Here is an 18,157-nt window from a genome sequence, read left to right on the forward strand (position 1 = left end):
ATTTGGGTTGACCCAATGAGTAAACAATTTAAAAAAGGTATTCAAACACTGTGTGCACTATTCTAATTAAAATCCAGCAATTCTATCTTAATGTGTATACACAAAGCTTATCCACTTCTTTGTGGATACTATAATAGTATATATACTATATAATAATTTGTTTTGCCATCAAGTTTATACATAAACATTTAAAAATAGAATTAAATTATGATAAACCTAGAAAAGTGCATTTCCTAAAGCAAACGCAGAAAGGCTACATGGCTAAAGTGGGTCCTTTACAGAGAAGTAGTACAATTTTATCAAAAGACCTTCATGTGTAACTTTAAGCAAGTTGACTTTAAAAAGTATCTATGCATTAATTATGTACTGATCTGTTGAAGATTGTAGATCAGCAATCAGCCTAGGGTCAGCCATACTGCCATGAGTTATAAGCATAAATAATTAATCCTAGCTAATCTCATCAGCATTAAGCTATCCCAAATCACCCCTCCACCCCCAAACTGTCTCCCATTTCTCCCAACGCCGAATACAAAACCTCCAACAGATCCCACAAGCTTTAAACATAGAAAATGCATAATTCACTTAAACATCAGGAGCCTTCTTCAGCAGGATATACTGGATCACTTATATTTTATTTTTACATTATGATCCAGATACAGTCGTAGTGACAGAATATTGGTTAAAACAAGCTGTCCAACTCAGAAGTAGCCCTAACTGATTATAATATTAACAGAGCAGACAAGAAAGCAAGCGGTGGAGGTGTAGCTATTTATGTTAAAACTAATATTCAAGTAAAAACACTAAAATGCTTCGAATTTATTGCTTTACATGTTTGCTCAGAACAGAACAGCTTAGTGGTAGCTGGTGTATACAGACCTCCTTCCATGCCCTTTCATGCTGTAGAGAAGTTAGCTGAGCTTTTATCTCCATACATTGAGTTGTAAATGCTGATGTGATCGTAATCTGAACTAGCCAATGCATCTGATCACCTAAAGAAAGTTACAGAACCAACACGACCAGACTTGTGACCCCAACAAGTCGACATTAATAGATCCAATTTGTCTGACAGAATTATGTTTATTTGACCCCAGTGTTCGAGATCACGGTCCCATTGGATGCATGAGAAAACAGTATAAAAAAAAATAATAATAATAAAAAAAAAAAGTGAGAGTCAGGCTACCGTATAGTTGTTAGAGGAATTTACATTTTAAAGATCTAGCCTTTTTAAAATGACCTGGTTCTTGGCAACATTCACTACACTACTGAAATCTTAGATATGCTGTTGGACCATATTGGTAAAACATTTCTGGCAGTGGTGAACAGACATGCCCTCTATATAAATATTAGAATACTAGATGGGTCTAACCCCTGCATGACCACAGAAATATCCTAATAAGGAATAGAGCATGGGCTATCACCAGAATAAATGGAACTAGAGCATTTTTTTGGGCAGTTAATAAATGACCCTCCCACATCAGAATACTACATGCACCTACTTACAAACTCAGCTTTCCAAGTTCTGGAAGACAGTTAAGACATTAACAAATCAGTGCCTATTCCAAACCATATCTTATTACATGATAGCTGACTGATGCTTTGCCAAGCATTTCATACCCATTTTGAGACTGCTGGACTTTTGTCAATGCTACTACAGAAAAGCATAGCAGTTTGTCACTACACTCATTCTAGATTCTCAACTGCCATAGATAGAAACACTGTGCAGTCATCTTTATTGATCTCCCTAAAGCCTCTGATACAGTTGATTATTCCCTATGTTTACAATTTGCTTTGACCAGAATGCTGACTGGAGCAGCCATTTCCTCTGGGATAGGCAGTGTGGCCCTGGGACAAAGTAGTTCAGGCCTACTTCCAATAACTAGGTGTCCCTCAAGGATAAATCCTTGAACCAATATTATACATTATTAATATTAATGATGCAGTCACCTCCATTGTTGACTGTAAACTACATCTATATGCCAATAATTCTGTTCTCATGTAAATGAGAAACTCAAGCACTCATTTAATGCCTTATAATCTGCCTTTTACAATCTAAGTCAAAATTTTTTCAATGCTTTTAAAATCATAACCCTGAAGGGACCAGATGGCGAAAGGAGTTCGTGAGAACAAGTACCTTGGCATATGGCTAGATGACAAATGCACTTTTAAGCACCATGTTAACAAGCTGTCAGACAGTCAAAAACAAACAATGTGTTTCCAAATACACACAAGAAAAAAAAAAAAAAAAAAAAAAAAAAAAAAAAGCAGCAACAACCTCAGTTTCCTGCGGTTGCAGACCAGAAATGGTCAGGAGGAATTTGGGACCATCCCTCTTTTGTTTGTTTGTTTGTGTGTGCGTGCGTGTACACAAGACCTGGATCTCTTTGCGGGATTGCGCGACAGTCTTCAACAAATTGAGTCTCTCTCTCTCTGGGGAGCCCAACATCATTTTCTCCAGAGCCAGAAGTCTGTCTAACACCGAGTAATCTGCTGGGCTGAAAGGACAGTCATTACAAATCAAAATTACATAGGAGTCAAGCAAAGTAACATTTTGCTAATCAAAAACTTGAGACCCTCAGTGTTTAAATCTGTATTTACCTGCACTTCTAAAGAAGAAAGATAGCCAAAGATTTTGCAAACACTACATTTCACCAAGTTTCCTTGGTTTGAAAAGACATTCAAAACAAATCAGCTCATACAAGTATATTGAATGCTCCCCCTATAATAACCCAGGAGGATGGTTCTAAGCACAATTTAACAAATCATGCCCTGTCTTAAGCACCAATACTTGAAGTGCTACAAAAAGAGCATACACTAAAATGAAAACTTACCTGTGTGGATGTATCTGTGGTGATGTCAGCTCCACTCTCTTGCCCTCCTTCAACCTCTTATTGTGTGGTTCTCCTGATTTCCCAACCTCCTGCTCCTCTCTGGCCCTCTTCCCTACAAATTAGAGAAGACAAACTAGACATCATCCAACCAGAAACATTTTTCACTCAAACAAGCAGTACTTAAGAGCCTCGTCATTGTAATTCAAGCCAAGACATTTAGTTCTGTTCCAGGTCTAAGAATGCTTCTGACCTCACTAACACTCTTGCTGAATGCAATTAACACCTCACAGCAGTGCTTCAAAATCTAGTATAACTAAAAAAAATTACTTAAACAAAAGTAGGACTCAAATACCTTTGATTTTAGAAGAAATTATGAATAAGCAGGTTTCTCAATACTTCTGGTCCACAGAGTGCATATTTATATTGACTGGTTTAAATGCATCGGTGCCATTGAATATAATGTGCTGTACTTGGTTCATGATTTTAATATTTAAACTTCACTGTATGGACAACAGGTTTGGCATTTATATCAAGTAATCAATAATTGCTCACATTTTGTATTAATAAGTGATGTGTGCATGTGTACACGTGTTTGTACATTCCTGCTCAATTCACTTACCATTCGTGGGGGCCATCACAGTCTCTCTGACAAATGGTTGGTTGACGATGTGTTTGGACTTGGCAGCGAAGTTGAGGGCGGTAAACGTATCAAAGTAGTACTTGTACTCAGGAGCGATGTTCGTTATCATCACAGAATGGGCAGAGCCACCCAGTGAATCTTGCAACAGGCGGGTGAGTTTGCTGTCCCTGTATGGTACACGGCCCCCGGCCCCAGCATTTAAACAGTCCACCACTTTGCTGAGCGTGAAGAGAGACAAGTTGATGGCACCGCTCTCTTTCAGGCGGATACCCTGATTACCTGTGCGTCGGTTGTCCTCTGAGCCAGCCAGGTCAACTAGGTAGAGTTTTCCAGTCAGCTGCCTATGAGGTGGGACACACTGAGACTTCACCACCTTAGGAGAAAGACAATAACAAAAGTACAAATGCATTTGCAATTCAACCCTAGTGGAGCATTATTTTTGGATTAAAACAAACAATTACACCATCTATTATTTCTGATCTAAAGGGATGCAACAGTCTTGAAGTTGCCAAACTTTTAAAGCACAATCAACAATCAAGCGTTTCATGGCAAATAGCCAACAGGGTCGCAAGAAACGTGTTGAAAAAAAAAAAAAAGCGCAAAATAACTGCCCATGAATTGAGGAAAATCAAGCGTGAAGCTGCCAAGATGCCATTTGCCACCAGTTTTGCCATATTTCAGAGCTGCAACGTTACTGGAGTATCAAAAAGCACAAGGTGTGCGATACTCAGGGACATGGCCAAGGTATGGAAGGCTGAAAAACGACCACTTTTGAACTAGAAAAATAAGATAAAACGTCAAGACTGGGCCAAGAAATATCTTAAGACTGATTTTTCTAAGGTTTTATGGACTGATGAAATGCGAGTGACTATTGATGGGCCAGATGGATGGGCCCGAGGCTGGATCAGTAAAGGGCAGAGAGCTCCACTCCGACGCCAGCAAGGTGGAGGTGGGGTACTGGTATGGGCTGGTGTCATCAAAGATGAACTTGTGGGACCTTTTCGGGTTGAGGATGGAGTGAAGCTCAGTTTCTGGAAGACACCTTCTTCAAGCAGTGGTACAGAAAGAAGTCGGTATCGTTCAAGAAAAACATGATTTTCATGCAGGGCAATGCTCCATCACATGCCTCTAAATACTTCACAGCATGGCTGGTCAGTAAGGGTCTAAAAGAAGAAAAAATTATGACATGGCCCCTTGTTCACCTGATCTGAACCCCATAGAGAACCTGTGGTCCCTCATAAAATGTGAGATCTACAGGGAGGGAAAACAGTACACCTCTCTGAACAGTGTCTGTTGCACGCAATGTTGATCGTAAACAGATCAAGCAACTGACAATCTATGGATGGAAGTGTCATCGTAAAGAAAGGTGACTATATTGGTCACTGATTTGTTTTTGGTTTTGAATGTCAAATGTTTATTTCTAAAATTTGTGTTATATTGGTTTACCTGGTGAAAATAAACAAGTGAGATGAGTATATATTTGTTTTTTATTAAGTTGCCTAATAATTCAGCACAGTAATAGTTACCTGCACAAACAGATATCCTCCTAAGATAGCAAAAAAAAAAAAAAAAAAAAAAAAAAAAAAAAAAAAAAAAACACTCCAACTTCCAAAAATATTAAGCTTTGATATTCTTTTAGTCTTTTGGGTTGACTGAAAACATAGTTGTTCAATAATAAAAAGAATCCTCTCAAATACAACTTGCCTAATAATTCTGCACACACTGTAGTGACCTCCAGCCACATTTTTATGCATGATATTTAGGTCATCACCTAAAGCAACATTGGTAATTTTTGCTACTGGGCTCTCTACAGTTGAAGAACGAGTTTATTCTACTCTTCAACTGTGCTCTTCTAAAGTACAATTGTACTAAAGGATTGTACTAAACGCTGAAGCTCTCCATGCCCATTCAGAGGTGAATCATTCTGACAGAGGGTCATTAAAAAGTCAGACTGTGTTGAATTCAGAGAAACCACTTATTTTTGTAGTGTTTGTTATTTAAATAGCTCCTGATTGATTTATTGCAAAGTGCTGAAAGATTGTACACAATAAACATGTTAATACAGCAACTGTTGTAACTTGTTGTTGTTAATACTGCTACAAAAATAATGAAATGAAAGTGTGTTGCTTTGCATGTGGTTTGTCCTTGGACATATATTTGATAGGATCTAAATAGCCAACAAATAAAATTACAGATTTTAGAATTTTTCTAACATCCCAACCACAAAAATGACATCCAAACAAGTATCTAGATCCAGAACAATGGCAATGAGCATTCATAATGATGACAGACTGGCACCAAAATCTTGGTGGGTCTGAAATACTGAATGCTCCTGGTAACACTGTGCAGGGTTCGCTTGATGTTACTTGCAGAGACAACTGCATCTGAATTTTTTTTACCCAGTAGTATTTTAAATGAATGGCTTAAATTAATCATCATCATCATACTGGCACAAAATATTTTTTAACCAGTCAGAGAAAAGAGCTCATTCTCTCCAGGTCCAAAAGTAGTACCTTAATGAGAAGAATCGCATGGCTACGGCTGGAGCGCTGGTTAAGTTTGGTGGATGCTGTGGTCCGGTTCAGACTGGCTGGAACAAAGTGAACATGAAAATCCGAGAAGGAGGAGAGAGGGGTAATAGTCAAGCCTGGGATGATTATGTTTCGGTCCTTATCTTCGCGGATTGGCAGATCTTGAGCACTTGGAGATAACAGATCCAAAACCTAAAGTAGCAAAAGTAAACAATTTAAGATATTTTGAGGATTCAAGATGATTAAATCAAACTTATGAACTGTATTTACTACCACTTCAGATTTAACAGCTGACAAAACCTCAGTAAATTTGTGTGTGTGCATGCAATTCTATATGGACTTTCAATCCTTTCTATAATTTACATTTACATTTATGGCATTTAGCGGACATTCTTATCCAGAGCGACAAGGTTCTCGTATTACAGAGGTGGGCCAATGTAGTGTTGTTGCCCAAGTACTCTTATTGGTGTAGCACAGCACAGTCACCCAGACTGGGACTCGAACCCCAGTCTCCCACATGGTGAGGCAGCTTACTGGCAGGTAGTGGTGTTATCTGTTGTGCCACACCAACCACTGTATATAATATAATGCATTTACTACAAAATAGTATACCTTCTATAGATCGCAGTGTTGCTGAGTTCAAGCACACACCAAATAAAATCAGGTTAGTGTTAGTAAAAATGGTTAACAAATCACCATAAGAATGAAACAAGCCCAACATTCACAGGTGTGGTATTTTAATTTCACAAATTTTTGCAAATACCAGAAAGCTCAGACATGTTCCACTGCACAGAAATAACACCGTCTCAACAAGACAAATTCCGACACACTAACAAGGTGTATAAAGTAATATAATTAGCATGATTACATTTTTCCATAATGAATCATAATGTATGGTGTGAAATTTGGTGCTGCAAAGCCAGTGGAAGAACATTGTCAAGATGTCCCACAGCATTAGCACACATACTGACACACGAAAACCTTGTCATGTGAATAGCCTTTCACTTCTTCAGCCAAAAATACTACAGATTGGAGTGTTTAGATACAGTGGAATGTAAACGTTTGATAAACTCCTGATAAAAAATGTGTTACTGTGAATAGTTATAATACTAAAAGAGTAGTAAAAGGTAAAAGATTAAATGATTTACAAAAAGCATTAAGTTAAAGAAGACTTAATATTGTGTAGTACATGTCTCCAAATAAGCTACTTCTAAATGAAAGCATTCAGCTACACTGTTTCTTCCCTGTAGAGAAGGTACACAGCCACAGTCACTTCCCTGTTGAGAAGTATTTCCAAAATAAGACTTTCTGGAGCAGACAAACATGAACCTAATGCCAGGTGTGTGCTAGAGGGCCAGCATTGAGCTGTGGAGCTGTTCTCTGCAATGACTGCACTCCATCCAGTACTTTTGGGGTGAGGTTATCATTCAACATCCCAACCTTAGGAATACTACTGATGCTGATCAAATGCAATCAAATCTCAACCATAATTCTCAAATCTTGCAGAAAGCCTTCCCTGGACAATAGACAGTTGCTCTAAAAGGAGTACCCCAGATTTTGTCAGAAACAAGAAAGGAACAGGTGTCTAAATACATTTGTCCATATAGTGCATTTCCTTGAAAACCACAGTGAGGAGCAAAAGGCTAAAGCCATGCAAAACGCCTAGAATACCAAGAAAAAGAAGCTTGCTGCTGCTACAACAGAAATTAAAAGCAACGATCGTCAAAGCGGTGCAGTGCATCATTGGCGTCAGTTTCATCTTGAAGTGCAAGTGTTACGTTCACCATTAAAGATGCATTACGTATTTCAGCTGACGTGCTGAACCTGATTCTAATTTGACATTTTGAAGTAGTATTAAATGTGGGGGCAATCATAACATAACCCAAGAAAATTTTATTTATATTTACTTTTTTTTTTTTTTTTTTAACAAAAGTTTAAAGAGACACTTTGGTTTTATGGGTTTAGTTATGTTAACTTTAAAATTGAAATTAAATATTGATTAAATATTGATTTCAAATGAATTGTTCAATAAATGTTGTTAAATGTCAATTTGACTATTACAAATGTTTAAATGACCTGAAATCAGGAGAGAGCTGGTTAGTACTAGCTTAGTTAGCAGGATAAGAGTCTACTCATCACAGAACAAATTCAAGTCTGGCTGAAAAAAAGCCCACTTTTAATCATTTTAGCAATAATGGTCAGGCAACTGCGGTTGAAAGGACAGAAAGCTAAATTTAAAAGTTTTCTTCCCTGTGGTTTTGCTGTATCCCACGTGCCAAACTTGGCTTTGCTGCAGCTCCACAGAGCATCAGACAGCCTAGCACAGCTGCTGTTGACTAACTTCGATGCTACCGATCTATGTGTTGACAATTAAAAACTGGTCTGAGAGAGCAAAGTCGAGCAACTGGTGTTGGGAGTTGTTGGGCTGACCCAACCAATTTATAAACAAATGAAATGAAAGCATGACTGTTGTATGACTGTTAAAAAGACTGTTAAAAAATCCTTTAATAGTGCAATATTTTTTAGCCGCCTTTTCTTAATAATATGCATAATATGCACTTAAGGGCACTATTCTGTAACAAAAATAGTTTGTGTTAGCAGCTTTACAGTCAAACAAAATCAACCACAAGAGATTAAATACTTCAAGTAAAAGAAATAAAGTGCAACACATTTAAGAAACAATAATATAAAAGTCACTTCCTGGAGGAACACTAGAGCAAGTTTTACAGTTCAAAACAAAAATTAGAAAATACTGTAAAATACATTCAAGTAATGCTGTTTTTTTTTTCTTTTTTATTAAAACCAGTACAATCTTAGATAGTGTGTGTGTGTCTAGCTTTTGTTGCCAAAAAAACACCAGGGGCTGTGGAATTGATGACCCTTTGATGTGGGGGGCTTAGAAGCACAAGGAAAATGCATGGCCGTCCAATACATAATGTATTAAAGGGTACCTTAAATGCACGTGATCTATAAATTGTTTAAAAGACTAAAGACTACACACTGACTGGACTTTTAGAGGCACAAATGACAAGGACATTTTGTGGACTATATATGTTGGCAGAGAGCCATCTGAGAACCAGCTACGTGTGTTTTAAAGCTTCTGTGACATCGAGAAAAGCCTTAGGTATTTACACTGGTTGATTAAGAAACTTAGCAATGCAACCATGAAATATCCCCACACTTTAGATGTACGCGGGCGATTTTTTGTAGCTGCAGCTTGCACTCCAGATAAAATGCTTTCAGTAGGTGCGGCCATCTTCACGACGCACTTTATGCAAATCAGCACAATTTCGTAATTGATTATGTCGATGCGTCCTCCCAGCCCTACTCAAGACTAAGAAATCCTGGATTTATAATTGATTTTATGGAGTTATAATTGCAAATAAATAGCATAAAATTGAACAAAAACAAGACGTCTTATGAAGGTAAGCATTAAATAAAAGAGCCTTTCAACTTAACATTTTTAATATTAAAATATTTAGTGTAATATTTAGTGTTTGTTAAGACCAGTCTAAATGGTCCAAATCTCAGATTGTTTGTACCTGTGGATAAGTGTAGCAAAAGAGCAAAATTGCCTTGTTCTCCTGCATAGCCTTCTGAAGCCTTAAGGCCCAAGCCTTATACCACTCGATCCACAGCAAGAAGCCACCTCCACAAGAAAAAGTACTCAAAGCAAGTAACAAACTGTGTGTAATGTGTATAGATAACCGTCATAATTATAAACTTACAACACACCCAAACCCAACAGTAATGACAAGGTCAGTAATGACAAGGTCAGTAAAGACTGACCTCATGGAGCACGAAAAACTGCTCACTGCTGCTATGCCAATGAAGTAGCATTTTAACGGGTGTTACTCAAAGTTAATATTCTGATTGCAACATGGAGTTATAGAAAGCACTAGGCTTAAGTAACTTGGGAATAACTTAAGACAGCATGAACTGCATCCAGTGAAACTCTAGTATGGCCAAACATGTTTTGAATGAGTTACTCTGCCACAAAGGTCATACACAGTTCATAAGTGACCATGCAGTCCTTCAAAAGATTGTGCAGTACTTTACAAATCTGAATGCATGTAGTGTCCAGAAGTAATTTTAACAGCATACCTTTTCATTGTAGATTTCTAAATATGACATTTCGACAGAGAACTTCCATTCATCCTGGTCTCTCTCTCGAGCGTGCACCAGTTGGAAAACCTCACGAACAGCTCTAGGGATCACCCCCGGATGCTCCTGGCTGCCCAGCATGGTGTGGGTCTTTCCTAGAATGTAAACAGATACGGCTTAAAGAGGGCTAAGCCGGAGAACAAGGCAATACATAGACATAGTGGTAATGGGAACAAATTACTTAGTCCTATGATTTCGATAATGTGAAGAACAGGGGTGGAAACATGGCATAAAGACAACACATTTCAAGTAAACAGGCAACATACAGAAGGGAGATTTTAAATCCCAAAACTGGCTGGACACCGAAACTGCTTTTTGTAAACCTCTCACTCAGGTCCAGTGTCATCTCTTGGACTCAGCGCTGAGCTTGGGTGGTATATCATTAATACCATATACCACAGTACTTAAATGTTGACGGCATCTCAAAATGAGGACGCTTTGTTAAATTTCTGTTCTGTGCCTATTCAGTACACAGCCAGATCATCCCCCCCCCCCCCCCATGAGCCATAGGATGAAGGTGCTGTGGGTGCTCACTGATTGCTGAGGTCATGCTCTGAAAACAGACAGAGGGCAAAAAAAAAAAAAAAAAAAAACAAACAACCCAAGCCCACTGTAGTTGCTTAAGGACGAGCAAACATGAATCTTTTTGATTCAATCTACCTAAATGTGCCTGAAAAGAGCCAAAAACATTCGTAAGACTAGAGGCCAATATTTGCAGTTTTTAAAATATCGGCCAATATCTGTGTTTAGTAGCAACAATTTAAAGTCAGGCACATCCGTGGGCAGCCCCGGGTTATGGGTGAAAGATGGCAGAGTGAGGAAGATTAGGACTGCAATGGAGTTGAAGCACATTCTTTTATTATATTGCTCTGTAATATTTACAAAGTTTTCTTCACTCAAAAATGAAGGGTTTGCTGCAGTGTTACTTGCAGATCTTTGTGCACTAAAGTTTTTATTTACTGTTGGTTACTTGAGAACTTAAAGGTAGTGTTTGCAGCACTTTTTATACACACACACACACAATAATAATAATAATAATAATAATAATAATAATACTATTATTATAGGCAGCACATATCTGCTGGCCCTGACTTCGGTGAAATCTGTTATAGAAAAACCCCATATCGGCCCATCTCTGCCCAAGACCAGTCATTCTTTCAACTTTGTGTTCGCAGATGAGGCTTTATTTTCTAAAGATGTGATTTGAATCAGATAAGCTGGAACAAGTGTATAGCTCCAAACACAGCAGAACCAGTCTTATTTCACCTTTCTGTTAGTCCCAACCAGACATGTATAAAGTACTAGAGACCCACACTTGTGTAAAAGTACAAGTGCTCCATCAAGTGACTTGAGTAGAAGCACCATACTTGGTGGAAGTACTAAAATATTGCAAGTAGTTTATTCTAAAATGTACTACTTAAGTACTGAAAGTAAAAGTACAAGTATTGTGTTATGTAGTTGCTACAGAAAGCAGCCAAAAGTTTAAATATCATATATTATTATTATTATTTGATTATTGCAAATGCTTAGACTTAAGGACCATTACAATTTCTTTTGGCTGTAGTACAAGGACAGGAACGTACAAGAGAGTACATGTACATGGAGTCTTCAATTAACTCTCTGAACAAACTTGCCCAAAAGAACGGCTAAACAATTGACAGCACCATGCCACATACAAGCGTTTATGTAAAAACAAGTGAGGAGAGCTTTACTCTTTGTTAACAAAACTACAACTAAAAGATCTCAGGCCACAGACCATCTTCACCACCTTCTTATACTTGTTTCTTCTGGTGGTTCCTCCATCTCAGTATAAACTAACAAAGCTCTAACGTTAGTGTTCTCAATATAGTAGAGAAGCAAAAGAGAAAAAAAAAATAAATAAAAAATAAAAAATAAAAAAAGACAGCAGGTGCGTTCACAGCTTGATTGTGTGCTCTGCTCAATGTTGAGGTGGCTTCATCAAACCCGGTGACCAAGCCATCTACCACTCTGACAGTGATGTGTGTTTGTGATGTACCATTTTTATAATTGAAACGTGTACCAATGCCGCACATAAAATGTAACTAGTAAAAGTATTAAACTATCCAAAATATGTAGTAAAACTGGAAGTAGAAAACAAAAAAAAAACAACCTAAAAACTAAAAACATTTTAGAGTACAGATACAGCATTTTAGTACTTAAGTGCAGTCGTTCTACTTCGTTAATATACATCTTCCCAACAGCACGGTCCAGTCACGAGTCCCAACAACATTCAGCTTTCAGTCCTTTCAACAGCAGTGCCCGATCTTTACTCCCCAGTCGCTTGATTCAAGCACACCAGATTCAACACATCTGTTAGTCAGGTTTAGTAGGTCTGTTTAAGCACAAAAAAATTCAGTTTTAAGCCAATCATTCACTAAATGTTAGAGTATGCAGTGTGGAACTACTAAAAGTGGAAGAAGCAAACCTATTTGAAACTATTGCAGAAACTCTGTTATACTGGCGGACAGCCCGCCTGTCTTTGTTTGTAAACCCGAACTGAAGAGTGCATTCAGAACAGAGTGGAGGCTTGCGCCACTGATCGAACACACCCACACACGTTCATCACGAAGAACAGGTATAAAGCAGTCCCAGTGCTTTGAGGTTTTCGAAGCCATTCACTTGCCATTGTTGGGATTACCAGTAAATACTTTGTTACAGTGTACAAATTTACTACTCTGTTGTAAACTTGTAATGGAGGACAGCTGAGTGCGAGGGGGTAATGATGTCCCTGCCACAGATGGCCTTTAGAGAAGGGGAAGGGAGAAGCTGCAACCTCTTTTTCAGGATTACAGACTTTTAATTTCAGAATATAAATCCCGAGCCCAGACAACACTGTAAAACAACACAAAAACACAGAGATAAATGTACTAAATTATTGGTCATCAAAATAATTGTTCTGGACCTTGGAACAAAGTAAGTACAGTATTGTTTGTCAATCCTGCTGCCATAAGTCTCTCCCATGTGGTGAGGTACATGGTTTATTAATTTAACAAATAGTTTTGGTTCTGGTATCTGACATGAAAGATCCATGTTTCAATAATGTATGGGAAAATAAGTAAAATCGGTGCATCCCTATGTTTTATAGTGGAACATGAAAGTAGGGATGTCCTGATCAAGTTTTTTCTCTTTAGTTTTTTTAATGCTGACTATAGTCGAAGACAAAGCCGAAGTTTCTAAAAATTTCACAACCCCACACAGTATTTCTTGTAATCAGTTTATAAGACATTCCAAACTGATTTACTTTGAGAGCAACTTTTTAAATGGCCAATCAAACTAGCATTTAATATCTTACATTCCAGTCTGACTGACCTACCTGACCATTAAGCTTCCAGTTTCTTTAGAATTCTACAGTCAGATCACTGTGTGCACACATTAGCCCCATCCTTGGTTATGAATGTGCCATTCAGAGCTGGTTTAGAACCAAAGAAAGGGTCTTTGTTTGCTCCTCAAAATATTTTATCTTCTCAATTGCCAACAGAATAAAATGTTGCAAACTACAACCAAACAGGTTCGTTCAGGCAGCATGGAGAGAAAACAGACAAATATTTTACAGAAGAGCGTTTTTAAAATCATCCTCCTCTGATATATTAACTAACAAATGCTTTCAACTGCTGCTCTGTGCAGTTTGTTGTGTCATGTTTACATCAAGGCTCTGAGCTAATGTTTTCCTCTTCCCCAAACCATCTGTTCCACCTTAAACAATGCAGCAGTTGTGTCCTGCTGGTAAAAAGGTGCAAAATGTAATTGTGGCACTATTTAAGATAGAATGGAGAGTTGGATTAGAACCTTAAAAGCAAATACACAATCAACTGAAAAAACATTGATGCTCACCGGAGCAATGCAAGACCTGTGTTTCTTGTTCCTGGTCCATTTAAATCACTCTTCCTTTGAATGTTTGTCAGTGCGTATACAATTTGCAGAAAATTGATCAAGGTTTGTGTGCAAAGACACTGTCCCTCCTTTTAATTCAGAATTAAAAGGAGGAAAACTAATGTACACGCAACAGAAAAGCAAGTCATAGCTCATTCAGTCTTGGCCAGGGCTAACTAGTAAAGTCAGGTTTGACTACCATGGATAAATAAAGTTTAACTTAAAATATATAAACTAAACTTCACACAAATTATAGGTGACAAACAGCAACATCTATCAGTTCAGTGTGTACGAAACCTATGATGCAGCTTAAGGTAGGCAATTCTAAAATCAAAAACAAACAAAATGTCACTGACTTTACTTTTTTTTTTTTTATTTGATCACAAATGTTAACAGAACAGGCAAACATGCAGCACCTGGACTGTGGCATGTACATAACAATCCTTTATTAGTCCCACAGTGGGGAAATTCTCAAGAAATAAGACAGATGCGAGAGAAATCCAACTGGCACAAGGAAGTACTTTGCTGAAGTTGCTGCCAAACAGAGCCAAGGTCAAAGTTTCCACCCAACTTGGAAAGGGCAAAGCAATTTATCACAATCACTACTTTTACTGCATAGGGTTTGAGTCTCTTTAGTTGTTGCGAACCAGGGCTTTTACATCATGTTGCACACTTTGTGGCCAACATATGTTTAAAGAACTGAAGAAAGCAGCTGTAACTTCATGCGAACATCCATTGCCACAAAATCTTCTCACCGCAAGTGTGCATTTGACACTCACAAGTGTGATAAATGAGAGCTAGACGGAAGCTAATTTGGCTGTGCTGTTAATTCCTGCAGCAGAGGAATGACAGATTACCATTAAAGATTCAGTTATTGATAGCACATCCAATATGGTTGATGCTGGAAAACTACATGAATTGCAATGCCAACACACTATAAGTGTGATTTCTCGCTTTCTACCTACACTATTTTTATTAGACCTATATGCTTAATACTAGGGCTGGGCAATATGGTAAAAATCACAATATTTAAAGACAAAGATATTGACACATCATGACACATTATGGTGGTTTTTATTCAACAGCTGCTGCACCTCGTCCAATTACACTGTTGGTAATGAAACTCAATTGATCAGCGTTTAAGCATTAATTAATAGTGTAATCTACACAGACCCTAAAGATCAATGTACTGAATGTTACATGGGCACATAAGCTCGATATTAATAGTTGCAAATACTTGATACACACAAAAATAAAATTCTAGGCAAAGAATACCAACATGTTTACTTACGCAGGCTTATGGCAAAAGCATTACGATGGGGATTACGATGTTGCCAGCTGTACTGAACATTCTTCCAGAAGAAGTACTTGTCATACACTTTTTTGCAAGCCGTTAAAGGGAACTCTCGTATGGTTATCACGCCACCACATCAGAGGATCAACAGAGGAATTCAGTGCCTCCTCATGCAGGTAAAAGCAAACTTCCTGTTTTTCAGAATATTATTTTATGCTCAAAATAGTAAATGTTTATCCTACAGCTTTCAAGGAAGAACTAAAGAGCAAGATCGCAGGACCTATACCTATTTTTATTTATTAATTTTTTAAAAGATAAATAACATCTCTACACATTGTGAACCTCCAGATTTAGCACAAACCTTGAAATCCATTTTACTCATTACACTTTTAGAAGCAGTCTGTTTTACAGTTTGCTGCCTAGTGTAAGATGGCCACTGACAGTTTGAGGCTAGATAGGATTATGAATAAGGCCACAAGGAAGTGGCTAGGGGTGCCACATTGCTGTATGGCACAGTTTCGGACAAGAGCGTTGGAACAACCGCTGACAAGTTTAGTTGTGGAATTTAAAAATGTGCCAAGGCAGGTCAAGAAATATAACTAGGGTCAAAGGACAGGCTCATTAAAGCAGGTCCTTTTTGCAGAATTAACCCCCACAAAACACCAATATGCTAAAACTAGAGAATGTTCATTTTAACAGTGGTTTTATGTTAGAAATGACAAAGTCGACATATCGTCTCATTCGCGTTAATTAGCTCTCTTCACGCCAATATATTTATTACACACACACACACACACACAATAATTGACAATAAAAGTGAAGAACAATTGAGTTTGTATCTTGAGAGCTGTGCAAGACGCTCAAGTTCAATACCCATTACCCATTTAGGCTGTAGGAAGGTCTATGGACTTTTACCACAACTAACCAGATATCCCTCTCAAAAGTAACTTACTCCCTGTCCAGGGCTGGATGATTTATCAAAGAACAGGAGAGTTACCAAAGACTGCCAGGACTGATCTACACGGTGGAGTGCATGAAAATCCAGACCCACAGCTAGTGCTTGAAGTTTGATAGCATTTTAAATGCAGAGTACATTTAATCTTAAAAAACAATGCACAGCTCATTACTGTAGTTCTGTCCAATGATGCAATAGGAAACATTTGTGGCCTCCAGCCCCACCCTTGATCGGTAACAGTAATCAACCGATAATGTTGAAAGATGATCAATCATCTGTCCCAAAAACAATGATCGGTCCATCTCTATTGGATACAATAGTAACTGCCTAGCAACACTAAAGCAACCACCTAGCAACACCATAGCAGTGACCCAAGACATAACAACCTCCATGCAAAACCATAGCAATCAATTAGCAATCCCCAAGCAGAATTATCTGGGGCAGAACCAGAAACCACACACTTCTGGTAGAATAATGGCCTCTTCAGCATATTTTTAAACCATCAGCTGAATGACAAACTTGGACACAAGAGTTCAAACAGGACAAAGACCCAAACACACAAAGGTGGTTGGGAAATAGATAAAGCAGGAGAATGCGAACATGAAGACTGTGTTTCCAATTCAGACGTGCACCAGAAAACCAAAAAAGAATGTATTATGAAATATAACTTCACAAACATATAACCTAAGGGATAACCTATCTTAATTAAAAAAGGAAAAAAGGGGTGTACCCCCTGCAATAACCCATCTGAGAATAAAGAATAACAAAGTATAAAGGTAATTCCCAATCATCTCCAAAAGTAAATCTATATGCTAATGAATGTAGTTATTCATGTAGTCATAAATTAATTTGTCCATCTGTTGCATTTATTATTACGACCTTATGTATGGGGAAGGCATGTTTTGCAATGTAACCTGTCAGTGTGTGAACGGGAGGGAAAGATGAGGAGGGATAAATAGGCATGAGGAGTAGCAAGAAAGTAAATGCACCAAGATCTCTCTCATGTAAGTCACCATCAACTTATAACAAAGCCTACAAATAATTAGAAATACTGTATGTTCTAACAAGCGCTAGGCAGTTAGCAATCGTAAACATACGCTGTAGAGGCTTTGAGTACGCTTTGGAGTACTGCAGTTCATGTGAGGGTGCTTTCAGTTCAGGTGCAGCAAAACTGAAAAAGTACTATTATGGAAGGCCAAGTCTGTTTTTACAGTGTATACACTGCACTACACTGTCCACCTTACGCAGCATAAAATTATTCAAACACTCACACACCGATATCTTCATCCGTCATTGCCATAGAAAGCAAAATAAGTCACGCCACCTTTAATCTTTGAAATGCGCGTCAGTTATAACAGTCACTTTGGTGACATTAATTAAACAAAACCTTGAGGCAAAGAATTGGCCTTTTATTTTTAGAGTTAAAATTATTAGTTACTTGAACAATCGCTTCAGCCGTAGTGGTAACCGGTTTATAAATGAAAAAAATGGTTTATAGGATATATTCTAATAGGATATATTCAAGGATAGCCAATCATGTAGGAGCCAATGCTATTCTTTTGCAGCAGTCTAAAGTAATTCGGAAAATATTAAAAAAGGTGATTAAGCTGGCCCAGGGAAAGTCTGAAGCCATTATTTGCTCTGGCCCTGTTCTACTGTAGTGCTGTGCGGTGCTTAGGGTTACAGCAGACTTACAGCATGAACTGCTGGATGTCCAACTGGTGTTCAGAAAATCGGGGGCAAACCTGGTCTTTTAGGTAGAGAATGTGTCCACCCCACACAGGAGGATGCTGCTTTATTTTCCTGCATCATAACCCATAGCGTAAACAGCTGCTAACAATCCAGGTTTGAGAC

At 38.0% G+C, this 18,157-nt stretch overlaps 1 protein-coding gene across 6 annotated transcripts in view; it reads right to left on the reverse strand.

The window, feature by feature from the left end:
* kif22 (kinesin family member 22) overlaps positions 1 to 18,157 on the reverse strand; it is a 34,397-nt gene that overhangs the window by 4,693 nt on the left and 11,547 nt on the right. For all 6 annotated transcript variants that reach the window (XM_072667146.1, XM_072667145.1, XM_072667144.1 and 3 more), the window contains 5 exons: positions 10,104 to 10,258; positions 5,982 to 6,191; positions 3,448 to 3,841; positions 2,829 to 2,940; positions 2,372 to 2,492 (listed from right to left, as the gene is read on the reverse strand). In XM_072667146.1, coding sequence (XP_072523247.1) covers positions 2,372 to 2,492; positions 2,829 to 2,940; positions 3,448 to 3,841; positions 5,982 to 6,191; positions 10,104 to 10,258 — 992 coding nt within the window. The remainder of the gene's footprint in view (positions 1 to 2,371; positions 2,493 to 2,828; positions 2,941 to 3,447; positions 3,842 to 5,981; positions 6,192 to 10,103; positions 10,259 to 18,157) is intronic.

This window comes from Salminus brasiliensis, chromosome 22, assembly GCF_030463535.1.
Source record: "Salminus brasiliensis chromosome 22, fSalBra1.hap2, whole genome shotgun sequence".
Lineage (NCBI taxonomy): Eukaryota > Metazoa > Chordata > Actinopteri > Characiformes > Bryconidae > Salminus > Salminus brasiliensis.